The 16,296-nt window shown below is 44.5% G+C and overlaps 1 protein-coding gene across 1 annotated transcript in view; it reads left to right on the forward strand.

The window, feature by feature from the left end:
• Positions 1-15,130: 15,130 nt before the first annotated feature.
• Ptprg (protein tyrosine phosphatase receptor type G) overlaps positions 15,131-16,296 on the forward strand; it is a 532,317-nt gene continuing 531,151 nt past the window's right edge. Inside the window, 1 exon segment of the mRNA XM_033757017.1 lies at positions 15,131-15,332. Coding sequence (XP_033612908.1) covers positions 15,146-15,332 — 187 coding nt within the window. The 5' untranslated portion in view covers positions 15,131-15,145.

Consider the following 16,296-nt stretch of genomic DNA (forward strand, 5'->3'; position numbering starts at 1 on the left):
TGCTAGGGGCCTCTGCAAATACTTGTGGAATGAAAATATCAAGAAAAACTGGAAGTCAGCCTTTTCTTTAACTAGAAAAAGAATTATAGTAGGGAAAAACCGAGAACTCAAGAGTCAAAAACCACGTGTTTTGGTGTTGATTCTCTGGGTAAATAAGTGGGCTGAGTTCTGAATGGGGAGTCTTTGTGTCTTGTGTAAACTGGGAGAGGAGATCTGCAGTGTGAAAGGCCAGAGTTCTGCTTATCTGAAATCAGAGCCTGGCCTCTCCCCAGCCCACATTGCTGTCCTCAAGCAGGAGTTCTCAGCGGGGACACCTGGGCCCCTCGGCCACTCTGTCCCAGCCACCTGGACGACCTCGCCTTTGCCCACGCTTCCCAGGGACCTCCCAGCTGTACTTAGACATGGGCCAGACATGGACGGATAACAAGGAATAACAGACCAATTGTAACATAGTGTAACGCAAGTTATTGGATACTTGCAATTGTTTATTTCTGGAATTTTCCATTTAACATTTTCAGACCACATTTGACCATGGGTAGCTGAAACCACAGAAGGCAAAACTGGGTAAATAGGGAGCTGCTGTAATTGCTTTTTCCTTTGCCTGGAAGGTTCTTTTCTCCGAGGCCCGCTTGGCTTGCTCTTAATTGCCTTGTGGGTCTTTATTTAAATGCACGTTTTTGCGAGGCCTTCTCAGGGCACTGTGTTGCAAACTGCTGTTCACCATTTATCCTGTTCCCTCCCCACTTCTTTCTGTCTGCTGAGTGTCATTTTGGTATTCTCTACATTGTACTTGAAATTAATTTCTTGGTTATTGTCTCTTCCTTACATGCCCCTAGAATGAAAGCACCTTGACAGTATAGGGATTTTTGCCTTGATATTTGGGTATCCTGAATGCTTGTGGAAAAGTGCGTGCATGGTAAGGAGCTGTGTGATGACTGGTTGCGTGCTGTACACACCTGTGTAGCCAGCCAGCCCACCGATGCAGCAGCATCCCGGGCGGGTCCACCGCCACCCCTTCCAGGAGTGTTTCCACCCAACTGGATGGTACCAGTGAGATTTGCATGGCAGGGGAGACCTTTACAGGATTTACACCGCCAAACCCATAACTCATGGCAGGTACGGAGTACACATTGAGGAGGTGAATGAAAGTAATATGGGTAGAGAATCCTTTTCATGGGCGGAAGCTAGATTTCCAGGCTGATCTGTATTTATGGATGAATTCCAATCTTTAGCAAGTCCAGTTAGAGGCTCTTGAATATTTCCCAAGACCCCAGGCATATAACTTAACCAGTTAAATTTGTCATTTGTTTCTGCTGTGCTGGCCTCGATTATTTAAGCATTTTACCTGTGATCTCTTTAGGTCCAGTCATTTCGCTCGTAATTTGAATTTATTGTCTGTTCTATTTGCTGGGCGCTTAATCAGACACCTCTGTGGTGATTGTCTTACAGGATTATTTAACTTCTTCTTGCCTTTCAACTACATTGTAAATTTAACCAAGGGTAATAAATTTGTACCGAATTTCACCCTTCAGTCTTTGATTCTTTCCTAGCCGGAGTTGTACCTTTCCACTCCTGGTCCCTGGGCAGTTTCTGGGACAGTTTGAGAACTTGTAACTGCTTCACGTGGCTGCGTGCATCAGAATCGTGCTCTGTGTTTAGTGCATTAAGAAATAGCGCGTCATCAGGTCTGATTATATTGCTGAGTGTTTGAGATTAGGTGATGGATTCAAGAAGACGCAGTGGCTTCTCTGGCTGTAAAGATGTCTGCAAATTCAAGGCTGTGCCATTCAAGTCAGAGTCACTTTGTAATCAGTGGCTCAAGTCATCTGGCCATCGTCCTGGAGATGGCAGAGAAGTGTCCAGAGGAAGGGAAGCCCTTTTCTAACTCACACAAAGTCGCTGTCCTCTGACAGTGGACAATCATTAACAACCGGAAGAGGAGCTTTATATTTTAGGGCTGGTTCTGTGGGCTGACTTCAGCCTCTGTGTAGTTCCCTCAGTCAGGAAATACCTGGCACAGTTGACTCTCTGCTCTCAAAACCCAAAGATAATTGATCCCCGGCACCCCGCCCCCAAGAAAAACAAAACAAAAACCCCCGGTAGATAACAGACAGTCCTTGGTTAGAGCTGTCATAGAAGCAAGACCTGCCTGTCACTTAGAACACCCTTGGCAAGTAATAAAGACCCAGCTCAGAGAAAGGAGAAAGCAAAGGAATTAGCGTACATACTACAGATTGGAGGTGCAGTATACTGTATTTCCAGGTTACCAAGGGGAACCAGCTTCATGTGGAACCAGGTGGTTTCCAGCCTTCTGCTCTGTCACTGGTGTATCACATTTGTCCTTGGAGTGGTCCTCAGGGTGGTTGGTAAGATGCAGCAGTAACAACTGCTGCACCCCAAGTGATGGAAAGGAGGGCAGCCCTGTTTGAACACCCACTGGGTTCTGTGAGGTTAGAAGGTGTCTGCAGAAGCTTCTGCTGCCTCTGTGCTGCTGCCACAGAGTATCATAGCAGGAGTACGTTCCAGTGAACAGAAAGTCTGGTTCACTGTTCTGGAGGTTGAAAGTTCGGGATTCACAGCCTGCTTCTACTGATGGCCTTCGTGCTGTGTCATCCCATGAGGGAAGCATAAAGGGAAGGCGGAGGGAGAGACACACGTACATACAGACCCACAAGTAAAAGAAGGCCCTAGTCAGTATCTTACGAAGTTATTCCAGCTTAACATCAGCTCGTTCATGAGGGCGGTGTGGCCCGTTGTCTGAACACTTCCATTGGCTCTGCATTGGGCATCAAGCTTTTAGCACATGCACTGTGGGAAGCACATTAAAATCAGCAAAAGCAGGGCCAGGGATTTAGCTCAGTGGTGGAAGGAAGATCCGGACTGAATGGATTCTGATCTGGAGGAGAAAGCAGGTCAGGTGAGGTCAGCTTGAGGACAGACACAAGATGGGTTTTTGGCTCAACTTTCTGTCTACAGAAGATACATCTATGTCTGTATATCTTCTGTAGATATGCTTACATTGAAGTTATGTTCAGTTAAGCCCACTGTAAGTTGAAAATGTCATTAAGTGGAAAGTATAGTTCATATTCCTAACCCACGGAAGCCTCTTATTTAGGAGTATTTCACATTGTGGACAGTGTTGGTTGTTTCTCTTTGTTGCAGACTGATGAGCTGTTCTTACTGAGGATGCCTAGCTTCAATATAGTGTCAGCCTGGGAGAAGCTTAAGTTTTAAAATTCTAGCTACAGTTTCTACTGAATGCATATCACTTTCACATTATCATTGTGAGAAGTTGTAGGTCTGGGACAATCTGTACATTTACATATAAAGACGGGGGTGTGTGTGTTGGTTACTTTCTTATTTCTGGGACAAAATACCCAACAACCTCAAGTTACACGAGGAAAGGTTTATTTGTTTATTTTTAGTTCACAGTCTGTAACAGTATCAGTCAGCAGCAGTATCAGTCAGCAGTCTTCAGGCTCGAAGGCGGGGTGGAATGAAAGAGAAACAGTCCATGGCAGGGCAGGCAACAAACACCATGTAGCGAGTCTACCCTTTCCTTTCTATTCCATTCAAACTATCAGCTTATTGTGGTTGTGTGGTTGGTGCCCCTCACACCCAGGGTGGGCTTAGCCACACCCAGAACTATGGGAATCGAATCGGTGGGCTACTTAAGATATCACACACCCATGATTCTGTCACCTCCCAAAAGCCCACCTGTGAGCACATGAGACTCAGGGGGGACGGGGCGGGACATGTAGACATAAGCCAGAACATAGAGTTAACTTTTGATTTGGAAACAGATCCACACGAATGTTCCAAGGTGATTTAGGGAGGCCCTGTGTACCCATTATGTTGTTTCTTTCATTCACTCCATTTTACCTAGTGATTCTACAGTATTAAAACCAGATTCAGACACTGATGAAGTGTGTGCTTAAAATCATCTGAAGTTGCCTCTCATGCTGTGTAACTATCATTGACTCCAAGGTTCAGAATGATTTTATGATCACAAAGATTTCCCTCACCACACCCTTTTACAAGCATCAGCCCTTCCTCCTGCTACCCCCAAATCCTGGCGTCTGGTGATCTGTTGTCATGTCTGTTGTTTTTGTCAGGTTGAAAGTATTATACATGGAATTCTGCAATGCATGGACTTCTACATTGCATAACTGTGGTGGATTCGTTTTGTTGTCTCCAAATACCAGAGAAAAACAATGTAAGGCAGAATAGGTTTATTTTGGCTCACAGTTTTAGGAGATTGAGTCCATGGCCACTGTAATTCAAGGTAGAAACATCACGGTGGAAGGATGTGTCCAAGGAAAGGTGCTCACTTCCCAGCGGCCAAAAACAGCGAGAGAGGAAAGGGGGCTGGGGAGGAGACACCTCAGTCAGTGTTTAACAAGACAAACCGGTTTAATGCGAGTTGTGTAAGGATTTAGAGGACAGCCTCACAGTGGCTGCCTGCAAGTGCAAAAGGTCACTCTGCTCACTGGAGATTGGAACGATCCAGCGAAAGGCGGGGAGCTCACTGCAGAGTCCCGTGGGCGTCCGTATGAGGGGCCGAAGGGTCTGCTGCCCACTCGGCCGTGATCCACTCACCTCGCTAGGTCCCCTCTCTGAACATTGCTGCTCTGGGGAGCTCGCCCTGAGTACGTGAGCTCTTGCGGCCTGGCGGTAACCTCAGAGCGGCTTGTTCACTCTGTACCAGGGGCCTTTTCCCCAGCCCAGTCTGTGCATGCCAGCACTTGGCCAGCTTCGCTGCAGGTCACATTACAGCCTTTAACCTTTCACCTTCTGAGAGGAATTGTGGTGCGTTCTGCTTCTGGCCGTTACAAGGTCAATTATTAACATTTGTGAATAGTTTAAGTTGAAATAATATTTTCCTTGGGATAAATGCACAGGAGTACTATGGCTGGGCCATACGTATGGTAAGTGTACGGTTGAGGTTTTTTTTAAAAAAAGAGACTGGCACGCTCTTGCAGGGTTCTTTTCCGTTCCGTGTTCCCACCACCAAGTGCATGAGATCCAGCTTTGCTGTAAACCTCCTGTCCCCCCAGCTTGTTAGTTTTTCAAGAGAAAGCCTTGTTTAGATCATTCTAGATTAGTGTATAGTTGTATGAAATCATATAGAGCAGTTTCTTGCACACGTGTCCCAGTTTTCCCACTGGTAACCCTGAAAAACTATCACCATCATCATTACCATTAACACTGATACAACCCACTTCAAAAGCGAAAGCTCTTCATTAGGCTTACAGTGATGCCTCGGGGTGGTCCCAGTATGCATTTCTCTGACAGCGGGGACGGTGATGATGATGCCTACATTTTTGTGTGCTCAATTGTATCCCTCACCCAGGGAGGGAGGTCCTCTGTCAGACACATTGTTTGCAAATGCTTTTATCGGACTGGAGCTTGTCATGTTTTGGAAGCAGTTTGCAGAGCAAAAGTTATTTTTGTTGTTGAGGTCCCATGTATTAATTTCCTCAGTCCAAGCCATGCTTTTGTTGGCAAATTTATGACCTCTTCCCAAGCCTCAGGTCCAGAAGATTTTCTCCTCTGTTATTCCTTCGAGGTTTTTGCATTTTACATCTAAATTTGCAACACGTTCTGGATTGTCATACAAAATGTGAGGATGTCTTAGAGGTTCGCGGCCCGCCCCCTACCTGTGGATGTCCATCTTTCGGCCCGGGTAGCCAACAGTCCCAGGGCCATTTGTTGAGAACAGTGTCCTCCTCCTCCTCCTTTTGAAGTGCTGTAACTGAAATCGCATGGCCATCCTGGTTGATTCTCTCTCTGAGTTTTCTCTCTCTGTTGTCCATACCACAGTCTGGATTATTTCAGTTATACATCGTCTTAACATTGGAGGGAGTGCTGGGCATGGTGCCGCACACCTGTACTTCCAGCACTTGGGATGCTGAGGCAGGAGGATTATCACAAATTTGAGGCCAGCCTGAGTTGCATAGTGAGTTCAAGGCCAGTCTAGTGAGACTGCTTCAGATCCCACTCGCCCAAAAGGAGAGCGTGATTTCTCCGCTCTTCCTCATTTTTGATGGCATTCTCCAACTCCTCCACTTCCCACCCTTTTGCCTTTGCTTGGCATGACCTCTGTGTTTAGTGCAAATGGTCTCAGGCCCCCTGCAGAAGACCTCACTTCCAGGGACACATTTCCTGACGGTCAGCTCCAAAGCCCTGGAAATGTCTTCTCATCATCTGCTTTATTTCATTCTTTTTCTGGAGTCCACATTGGAGCCAGACCTTGCCTGCCCCTTCCAGCTCGAATCCTGTCTGCCTAGAGTTCCAGATGGGCACACAGTGTCAGCGCTGCAGGTTTCTTGTGTCCAAGAGCGAAGGTCCCCTGGAGAAGAGCCAGATGTCCCTGACTACGCAGCCTGCGGGGTAGAGAACAAGTCTTCCCCACACTTAATCTGACCTCTCTGGTTTAAATACTTCCCAGGACTCAGGATCGCCTGTGACCTTGTCAGGTAAATCTGTGTACCGCCGCAGTTCTTATCTTCAAATTTGAGTGGAATCTCATTCCTGTGGTTCATGCAGTTACTTTATCCTTCGGGCCTCCGATCCTGCTGTCTGCTTGTTTACCATCTCTCTCAAGTGCAAGGGTTTCTTCATTTTTAACTCAGTGGGATCTTTCTCACTGTGGTTTGAGATGTGTGGGTTAACAGATGAAAATACATAAACGTGGGTTGTTTGTCCTATATCTAGAGCTATAGGGAATAATTTGGGGAAACTGTGATTTCAGATCTCACTTACTGAGAGTTTTTATAATAGAAATATGCTGGCTTTAATTGGTTACCACAAAACAAATTGCTAAATATACTTGTTAAGTGGATACTTTCCCACCTAGGGCATGTGAGATACCTTCCAGGCTATTTTATAATTCATTAAACATTGATGGTAGAATTAGATTGCCTCCAGTGCCAGATCCTAATTGCCTGTTTTGTTGCCTGGAGTTTTTCCTGGAAGGATTACTTGCTATGATGGTTTTGTATCCTCAGAAATCTTCTAGGTTCTGTTGACAGTTACTGTGGGCTTGTGATATGTTAAGCAGTTCATATTTACTGAGATTGAACTGTGGAATTCAATTTTGATTTTCTGTATCGTTTTTCTGAGTACAGAGCCTTGGAATGGAGGAGAGTAGAGGGGGTAGGCCGGAAGTGCAGTTTTTTTGGGAGGAGAATGGTTTGTCGTTGTAGTGTAAAATCATCTTTACTTAAAAACATTTGGGCTGGGATAGAGCTCAGTAGTAGAGCACTTGGCTAGTGCGTGAGGCCCTGAATCCAACCCCAAGAAGGTTAAAAAAAATGAATATGTTGAATTTAATTAAAATCATTAATGAGGGAAACAGTACTATGGTAAAGCTGGTTAAAGGGGCATTTTGAGGAATGAGATGTTCATAGCCTGAAGAGAGGAATATAATAGGTTATATCCAAGTCTAGTTAATGTCCCACAGGGTAATAAAACTGTAACCTGCTTTCTTGAAACCAAGCATAAATCTACAGGTTAATGTGCAGCTTCACCACGTAGTAAGGAGCAAATCAGAAATACATCCTCCTAGGGAATTAAGTAATCTGGGGGTTAGCTTATGCAATTCCTTCAGCCAGTTGTTTTCATCTCGGTTTTGGTTCCCTAAAGCAGATTGAACACTGCTGCTTTTGAGAGAGGACCTTGTGAGGATGTGAGGGTTAGAAATACTGCCCAGGTTAGAGCAAGTTTTTAATTAAGATATGATTAAGAGCTGCATATTACTGCCACTTTGTGTCTTGTTATTTTACATCTTAGTTGCCCTTAAAAGATCTAGAAACTCCAGGCTTCCGAGGACCAGGGAGGCACGCCGTGAATAATTGAAAGGGTTTCCCTCAGTATAGCACAGAGAGGGAGGTCTGGGAGCTGATACCTGGCATCCCAGCTGGGCAAAGGATGGGGTTGTTGGGGTTGGCAGGGAAGGGGAAGTGTCTTAGTGAAAATAACCAGCAGCTGTGGGTCTGAGCCGTTGGTGACCATGTGCAGGATGGCTTGATGGGAAGATTTTTTTTTTGTACCAGGGATTGAACTTGGGACCTTGCACTTGTGAGGCAGGTGATGGACCCACTGAGCCAAATCCGTGACCCTCTTAAGAGTTTTTTTTTTTTTTTTTTTTTAAGGAGAATGTAGTGTATTAAACAGGAATAAAATGTTGAGATATGAGAATGTGAATTGGTGTTAACTGTTTTATTTGAGATGTGGAGATATAAAAATAACTGGTGACCAAAATGTTCTTTTCATTGAGGTTGAGATAAAGTGTTCTAATGTTTGAGAGACAAAAGTTATGCATGTAGTATGTACAGATGTAACAGACACATAGTGTACCACAAAGAGGGTCATATGCAACTTATTGTTAAGGAAAAATTGGAGATAGAAATCCAAAGAGTATTTTGTATTTCCCTTTGCAAATGTTGGCAGCGGATCGACATGAAAATGTTTGTGGGCTCCAAATATTGAACCCCTGCTTGTTCCATTTGCTTTAAGGTGAATAAGAGAAATAAATTGTTCAACCTGCACTGTATTGGACCCTGATTTTTCCTGAGTCCTGTGCTTCACAGACAAGGCAGTTGGGTTTGGCCAAAGTCATATGGCCTGTTCGTGGCAGTACTTTTTAATATTTTCTTGGAAATGAGCTTTAGTTTTACACGTTCTCCTATTTTTGGAGTTACAAAGTTCAGCATGGCCTTGTTTTTGAAAGGTTCACTCTGCATTGAAAATGGGCTTATTGATACTGGAATGGAGGAGGTAAACATGCCGAAATTTGAACAGTGGTTTTCGTGATTTTTATTTTCTTGTTTATACTTTCTGTGTACTCTCTTGTCTATTAAATGTACTCTGCTCATTAATGTACATTGCCTACTGTGCTTTTACCACAAATACTTATTGCTTTTATAATCAGAAACAGCAATACATGCTATTTAAAAACAGTTTATCATGGAAATGTCTAGATGTGTGATAATACAATTATTGATCAGGTCCACAGCCCCAAGAGTGTTGCCAGCAAAGTAATGGTTCAGTTTTTCCTTTGTGCTAGGAAAATGATGTATCTGAATTGGAAACTTAGACTTGTTTACATGGGTCTTCCTTAGGTCTGCAGCGATGACTTGAACAGAATAGGTTTGTGAGTGTCACAGGGCCGGTAAGTCACTGATCTCCTGGGTGCCTGCCTGGAGGCAGCAGAGCCAGGCCTAGTCCTGCTGGGCAGGAGGCCACCAGCTATGGCAGCTATGTCTTCTCAGCTGTTACCCTTGAACGTGGTTGTTAGCCACGTGGACCTTTATGGGTCAAACCAGGTCGCATCTGTTTTGAATCCCGTGACCTCTGAAATCCAGGCCAGAGAGAAAGATGGCTGAAACACATTAAAAAAAAAAAAAAGAAAAATCTTCTGGCTTTCTGCATACATGTCATTTTGGAGAACTTACTTGAAAAAATATCTTTCTCAACCTAACTGTGGAAAGCATTTTCGCTTCTCTTGTCTTCTAGCAGTGATACATTTCTGCTGTCTCTGGCTTGAGCAAAATGAGCATTGCCTGCAGGGCGGTTTGTTGACCATTTGCATCCGATGAGAAATTTCTTCAAAATTTATTCCCCAGCCTTGCAGCACAGCAGAGCGGTAGAATCCTGTTTTTCAGGGTACGTTCTCAGATGACATTTTAAACCAGTGGCTTGGGTATTGGGACTGTGTACCGAAGGGGACCTTCATTTTAAGAGAATTAAGCATTGAGTTAGAAGCCAGGAATAAGATGAGCGATTGTGTGGGAATTGGGCACCCCAAGGAATGCCCAGACCTGTTAGAAAGTTTGTTTTTGTTCATAGATCGAATAATGGAGGAAGTAGATGTAAGATTTAGACAGAAACCAGGAGCGATGGTACCTGGGTTGTGATTGTGGTCGTTGCAGGGAGAACTGTATTTCCAGTTTGAGTGTATGGCTTCATTTGGTTGTGAGTTTCAGAGATAATAATATCTATACTGAAGTTGTTCTGCTGGAATGCACCAGACTTGGTTGCACTTGGAAAAATGCCTGAGAACTCTCCTGGTGTTCTGTATTCTTCCATGCCAGGTCAGACTTTTACGCCTCTTGATGGTCTTGCATTTCCAATTGTGAAGCAATAAATAGTCCAGGAACCACTTGGCTCCATAAAATTCTCTTTGCCTGTTAGCAGTCTTAAAGAGAAGAAATGGAGTCCTCCTAATTTGTGGGACTAGAATTATTAGAATAGCTTAGGTGAAGGAAAGGGAAAATTTGACCAAAGTTTTGTGCTTGTGGCAGGAGCATTCACAGGAAAGAGGGTACAAGAGCGATGTAGAAACTGCTTTCCACAGTGCATGGAATGGCTCATCTCAGATGTGTGTGATGAGGACTCTTTCTTTCCTCTGCTCTTTTCTAGTTCCAAGGTCCAACAGAAATGTAATGCCAGTGAGCTGCCCTGGTGCTTTCAACTTTTCTAGTAGCAGCCATGAAAAGTCAAAAGACACGGTGAAATTAACTTGAATCGTTTGTTATATACACGATTGTATCCACAATGCCATTTTAACATGTATGCAAATTCAGAGACATTTTGCCTTCTCTCTCTGCGCGGGAAATGGAAGTCCTGTGTGTTCTCTGCACCTGCAGCCCCTGTGGCGGGGCCGGTGGATGGTAACGTGCTGTCTTGCAGCCTCTCCTGTGTAGGAATGGTACATATGCCCGCAAGGAACCTTCCCTGTTCTGTTTTAGAGGGGCGCATTGTTTTCTCAGCTGTTACCGGAGTTGGTGTTAGCACAGTGCCTTTCTGTGTAGGCTGTAGTGCTGGAACTCTCTTTGCCAGCCCTGTCATAATTTTAGGAATCACCACTTTCGGTGTAGTATTTTTGGTGCAGCTGGAGAGCTTTTACAGTGCGAGATCTTTTCAGAAACAGTGTTTCCTTTGGGACCCAGGTGGGGTATGTGAACGCCGAGCGCACCTTGGGAGAGAATATTGAAGATTAGAATTGTCCAGGAGATTCCCCAGGGAAAGGTCACTTTCACTGTGTTCGCCTGGGTGTATTGTGTTGGTGTTTTATGTTTGGTTCTTTCTATATATTTATTTTAAGAGAACTTAGGTACACAGTGCTCACGGGGAACCTCAGCAGACTCCAGTTCACAGACTGTCAGGGTCGGAGTGCCTTTTCCTGTCGTGTACAAGTGAGCTTTGTACTTAGCCCCTCTGCGCCTCTTTCCTGCCTTTTAAGCCCCGGGGACTGGCTTTGCCCTCCGAGTTCTAGTGAGGGTGCTGGAAGACGGTCCATGCGAGGGGCAGCACTGCAGCTCCTGGCACAGCACCCCCAGAGGCGTTAGTCGTTCCCAGCTGTCTATTGATCATCTTTGTTTAATTTGGAAAGCAGCACAGGAGGAGCGTTAGGAATAGATCTCCTTCTTTGACATTGAGATGAGGCTGAAACCATTTTGAGTTCATCCCGAAAGATATATTAAGTTTTTTGATTCTGCCAGTGTCTTTCATCCCATTTCCCCATTCTCTTTGCTGTTTTATCCTGGGATAGAACATCTCTTCACCTGGCCAATTCGCTTGCTAAGAACGGAATGGTTACAGCATCACTGTTAAAGAGAAGAGCACCAAAAAGCATTTCACAAATTGCCTTTTCTGTTTCCACTGGTTCTTGAATAAACCTCAGATGCCACACACAGTTTGTACATTGCCTAAAATTTGCAGACTTTACTTCTCCAGTGTCTGGTTTCGTTGTGTTAAATATCCAAGGAGGATTAACCAGAACCCAGGTGGACCCACAAGAAAGGAAGACCTGTTTCTGCTCGCCTCTGATACCCTCACCTCTTCACTGCGTGCCCACTTGCTGATTATGCTGATTATTAGGTGGTATTTAGGCGTGAGTCTGTGTTAGAATCCTTTGTAGGCAACATCCAAAGGACTGTTTATCGTCCATGATTAACACAGGGCCTCTGCCGTCTTCGGTCCTGCAGTTTTGGGCCACGTGCAGGGCATTTCACCACATATGGTCCTTCTCTCTCATCTGCTATGCAAAAAACCAAGGGAACTATTCGGTTCATTTTTTTTGGACCTGATATTGAAGCCCCCAAAGATTTAAAATTTCTTTCAACATAAATGTATTTATTAAAGAAAATGGAAAGCAAACTGTCTCTTTCCTCCCCCTTCCCCAAGTTTGATTGACTGTCTTGTAGAGTCATAAAAGGATTTAAATCCAGAATAGAAAGGCTCCTTGAAATTGATTTCATCCAGCTTCTTGTATACAAATAGGTATTGAAAAGGGGGGAATAAAGAAGTATTGAGCTGAAACTTTCAATTTTGGGTTTAGCTTTCTAAAGTCATAAAATGGCTTTTCCATTTGACTCACCAGATGAGTTTTACAGTATAATTGGGCAGAGCCAGAGAAGGTTTTAGGAAAAAACAGAACCAAGAAAGGAAAAACAAACCCTGCTTATCTAATCATTGTAGTTCCTTCACCAGGAAAGGACTTTTGGTTAAATAGCTCTTTTTCTAAAAAAAGGGGGAATTTTTTTCACCTTTGTAATTACTTAAGAAATTGCTTTTATAGCTATTTAAACAGACTTAGAGATAAGTGCTTTAGCTATCTTGATGTGATCCAGTGAAAATTTTCATGTGGTTAGGATTTTTTAATTAAATCATTTTATTTAAGATTGTAATAGGCCTCTTAAATTATTTTCCTTAAGACTTGTATTGTGTTATTTCAAGTTAATAGCTCCTCTTCAAGGAAAGCAAAATGCAAGATATTTCTTGTGATGATTTCTTTCTGCAATTGAGGAGAACAAAGCAAAGCTCGGAATTGCTAGAAAGAAAGCAAATCTAACACCTAAGAAAAATGGAGATGATAAAAATGAACGTGTTGCGCTGGGATGGTCTGACTAGCAGCATTGAAGTTGTTGCCTGGGCAATACTAACCCAGTTCCTTGGGTTATTATTATTATTCTTTTTTATAAATGCCAGGGATGCGTTTACACTAATTCAGGGAAAGCCAATGAGTGACCTCTTTATCAGGGTTTCAGGAGGGAGCAATAGTCCTTGGAAGAAGGGAGAAAGCACTATTTTTAGTCAACTCCCTACCAGCCACGATTCATGTTTCTCTGGATGCATTTGCGTGATTATAGACAATCTTGAACTAAAGACAACATCTTTATTATTTTTCAGAGGAAAATTGCCTTAGATTTATCAAAGTTACTTTCAATTTTTTTTCTTTGAAGTTGCTTTCTGATGCATTGGCTCACATATCCCTGTAGAAGAGCTCTTTTCAGAGTCGTTGTGGGAGACAGAGTTGGGGTTAAGGCCATGTTCCCATGCATGATAAAATGGCTTGAAAGAAACCCCCATACAGTGGTCTCTGAAATCCATCACAGAGTGGAATGTACCTCTCTACTAGCAGGCACTTTTTTTTTCTTGCGTGATATTGAGGGTATAGTTTTATGCACCGTGTAGATCTCAAGAGGAAATACGGTGGTGGTATTTCTTCTTTCATCCCCTCATGTTTTGGTAAATAGTTGTATCAGCATTGACTGTCAGCAGCAACTATTTAAAAAAATAACTGATAAGCAATTTCTTTTTTGACCATCCTTTTTTTTTTGGTACCGGGGATTGAACTCAGGTACTAGAGCTTTTGAGAGCCAGGTGGTGGCACCACTGAGCTCAATTCCCAGCCCTGGACCATTCTTAATTTAGGTGAAAAAGGGCAAAGTGGAGTGCCTAGAAAAATGGCAAAGAGGGCTGGGGATTTAGTTCAGTGGCCCTGCGCCTGCCTTGCAGGTAAAAAGTCCTGAGTTCAATCCCTGGTACAAAAAAGAGAATGGCAAAGAGAGCTAAAAACCAATTGAGTACACATTTTACCAGCTGAATGTACAGATCAGCTGTTTTCTGTCTAACACTTCGCTTCTAGACGCTGTTCCCAGCCCCCTGTGCTCCGGTGAGAGGACACCCTCAGTGGAGTGGAGGGAGGGCAGGTCTTGACCCAGCCGGCGGAGCGGCCAGGCCTCCAAGCTCTGTGTGATCTGGCCTGCCTGCCTTCCTCCAGTCGGTTCACCGCACGTTGGAGTCGTCTTGTAAAAGCGCACATTGGTAGAAATGCTCTCAAGTTAGAGTAGTGATTGCACAGCACTGTAATTATACTAAAAACTGTTGTATCTCAGTAAAACCAAGAGGGTATCGGACATCAGCCCACCACTTTAAAGCTCTCCTTGGCCTTCCTAAGGTCTTGTGGGAAGCAGCCCCTCTTTATTCCCAACGTGTACCCTGTAGTGTGTCAGCCACGCCAGCTCTCCGTGTCTCACTGTGCCCCGGTCCTGCATCCCAGTCCGTGATGCTCCCCAGTATTGAACCCCATTCTTCCTCTGCCTGTGCCTCCCCCTAACACGTCTCCTTCCCTGGCCTCTCTCAGCTGCATCCCTTTCTTGTGTGTGCTTCCTCAGCCGTTTCCTTTCTCTTCTCTTTTGCCCCTTACCCACTCCCTTTTTGGGTGGTGCTGGGGATCGCACCCAAGGCCCTGGTACTGATCTGTGCCCTCAGCTTTTCTTATCTGGGTGTGGGCCTGCTTAAATCACTAGCATTTGTTTGAGGACACACTAAGGAGCAGGAGGTTATGAAGTGTGTGTTTCTGAGTGTTTTGATACTGTGGCACCCTACCCTGGAGAGACTGGATATTTACCAAATCTCACCCAACTCCCTACAGATTCTCTTCTGGGTAAAAGGAGCTAGGGACTGCTTAGGCAGACGGTAAGTGTGGAGACAGACTGCTCTGCTGATTGGGAGTACAGAGCTCTGCTTGTGCCGAGACTTTAGGGGTATCTCCAACCTGGCCCTGGAAGTCTGGGCACCCGGGAAGGGATGTTTTGGGATCAGGTGTCCCTCATTGTTTTAAGCAGGGAGATGTTACGGTTGGTGCACCCTCCGTTCTCGGTCCCCAAATGCAGGGCCTAGCTTCGTGCTTTCAGGCTAACATTTGTGGAGTGTCATGGTGGCCACTCTTGTTACTGTGAAGGTTACTGTCTCAGCCTGTGTTCTGTTGCTGTAAGTAGATACCACAGAGTGGGTAATGTATAAAGAACACAGGTTTATTTTGCTTCTATTTTCAGAGGTGCAGAGACCAAGAATGTGGCACTGCTTTGGCGAGGGCCTCGTGGTGCATTGTAACATGTTGGAGCCGTGCCGATGGCAGAAGCCAGTGAGCAAGCCAGAGACGGCTGGCTCTGGAACAGAGCTCCCACTCCTTCAGCGATCCATGCATGCGCCCACCCACGAGCGCAGTCAGACACTCACGGGGAGCCTGTGTGACCCAGGTACCTTCCCTAGGTCCTGCCTCAAAATGCTGTTAATGAACGAGTTTGAGGTTTCCCTTGCAACACGGGTCACATTCAGACCATGGCATCTGTATGTCTGCAAACTGTCTGCTTGTCACTGGAGCATTTTGCTCTAGGTCATGGATGGTCGGAGGTTTTCAAGTGGGTGCCCAGGCACCTTTAAGTAGGTCGTCTTACTGCTCTCCTCTGGGGACTTTACTCTAAGCCTTTTCATTGAGCTACCTTCCCTTCTGTATGATGGTATAATGTATTTGAAGCTGGAGTTCACTTTTTTTTGGGGGCGGGTACTGTGGATTGAACTCAGGTCCTTGCGCTTGTGAGGCAGGCATGATGCCAATGAGTTGAATCCCAGACCTCACTTGTTTTTTCTCTTTTAAAGGAGGGTACTTCTAAGAATGAACTGCGAATTTTTCAGATTTTCTTTATAAATGTATAATGAGGTATAAATGTATAAATCAGTTTTCTCAGAAATTTTGGAAATTTTTGGAAATTTTTTTTCCCACCTCTCTCTTTGAGAACAGGGTCTTACTAAGTTCTAAGTTATCCAGGCTGGGCTCTAACTTGAGATCCTCCTGCCTCAGCATTCCAGAGTGCTGGAATTACAAGCATTCACCACCACGTCTGGCTTCTTTGTCTACTCTTTGTTGTATAGAAAGATGGACTTGGCTTTGGTATTTCTCCTGGAATGTGTGTTGTATATCACTGACCACAGACCTGTGTTACAAAGTTTATTTCTCCTGTTATCCAGGCTGGGCTCTAACTTGAGATCCTCCTGCCTCAGCATTCCAGAGTGCTGGAATTACAAGCATTCACCACCACGTCTGGCTTCTTTGTCTACTCTTTGTTGTATAGAAAGATGGACTTGGCTTTGGTATTTCTCCTGGAATGTGTGTTGTATATCACTGACCACAGACCTGTGTTACAAAGTTTATTTCTCCTTTCT

The sequence above is a fragment of the Fukomys damarensis genome, unplaced genomic scaffold (assembly GCF_012274545.1).
Source record: "Fukomys damarensis isolate Sample0158 unplaced genomic scaffold, DMR_v1.0_HiC HiC_scaffold_28, whole genome shotgun sequence".
In the NCBI taxonomy this organism is placed as follows: domain Eukaryota; kingdom Metazoa; phylum Chordata; class Mammalia; order Rodentia; family Bathyergidae; genus Fukomys; species Fukomys damarensis.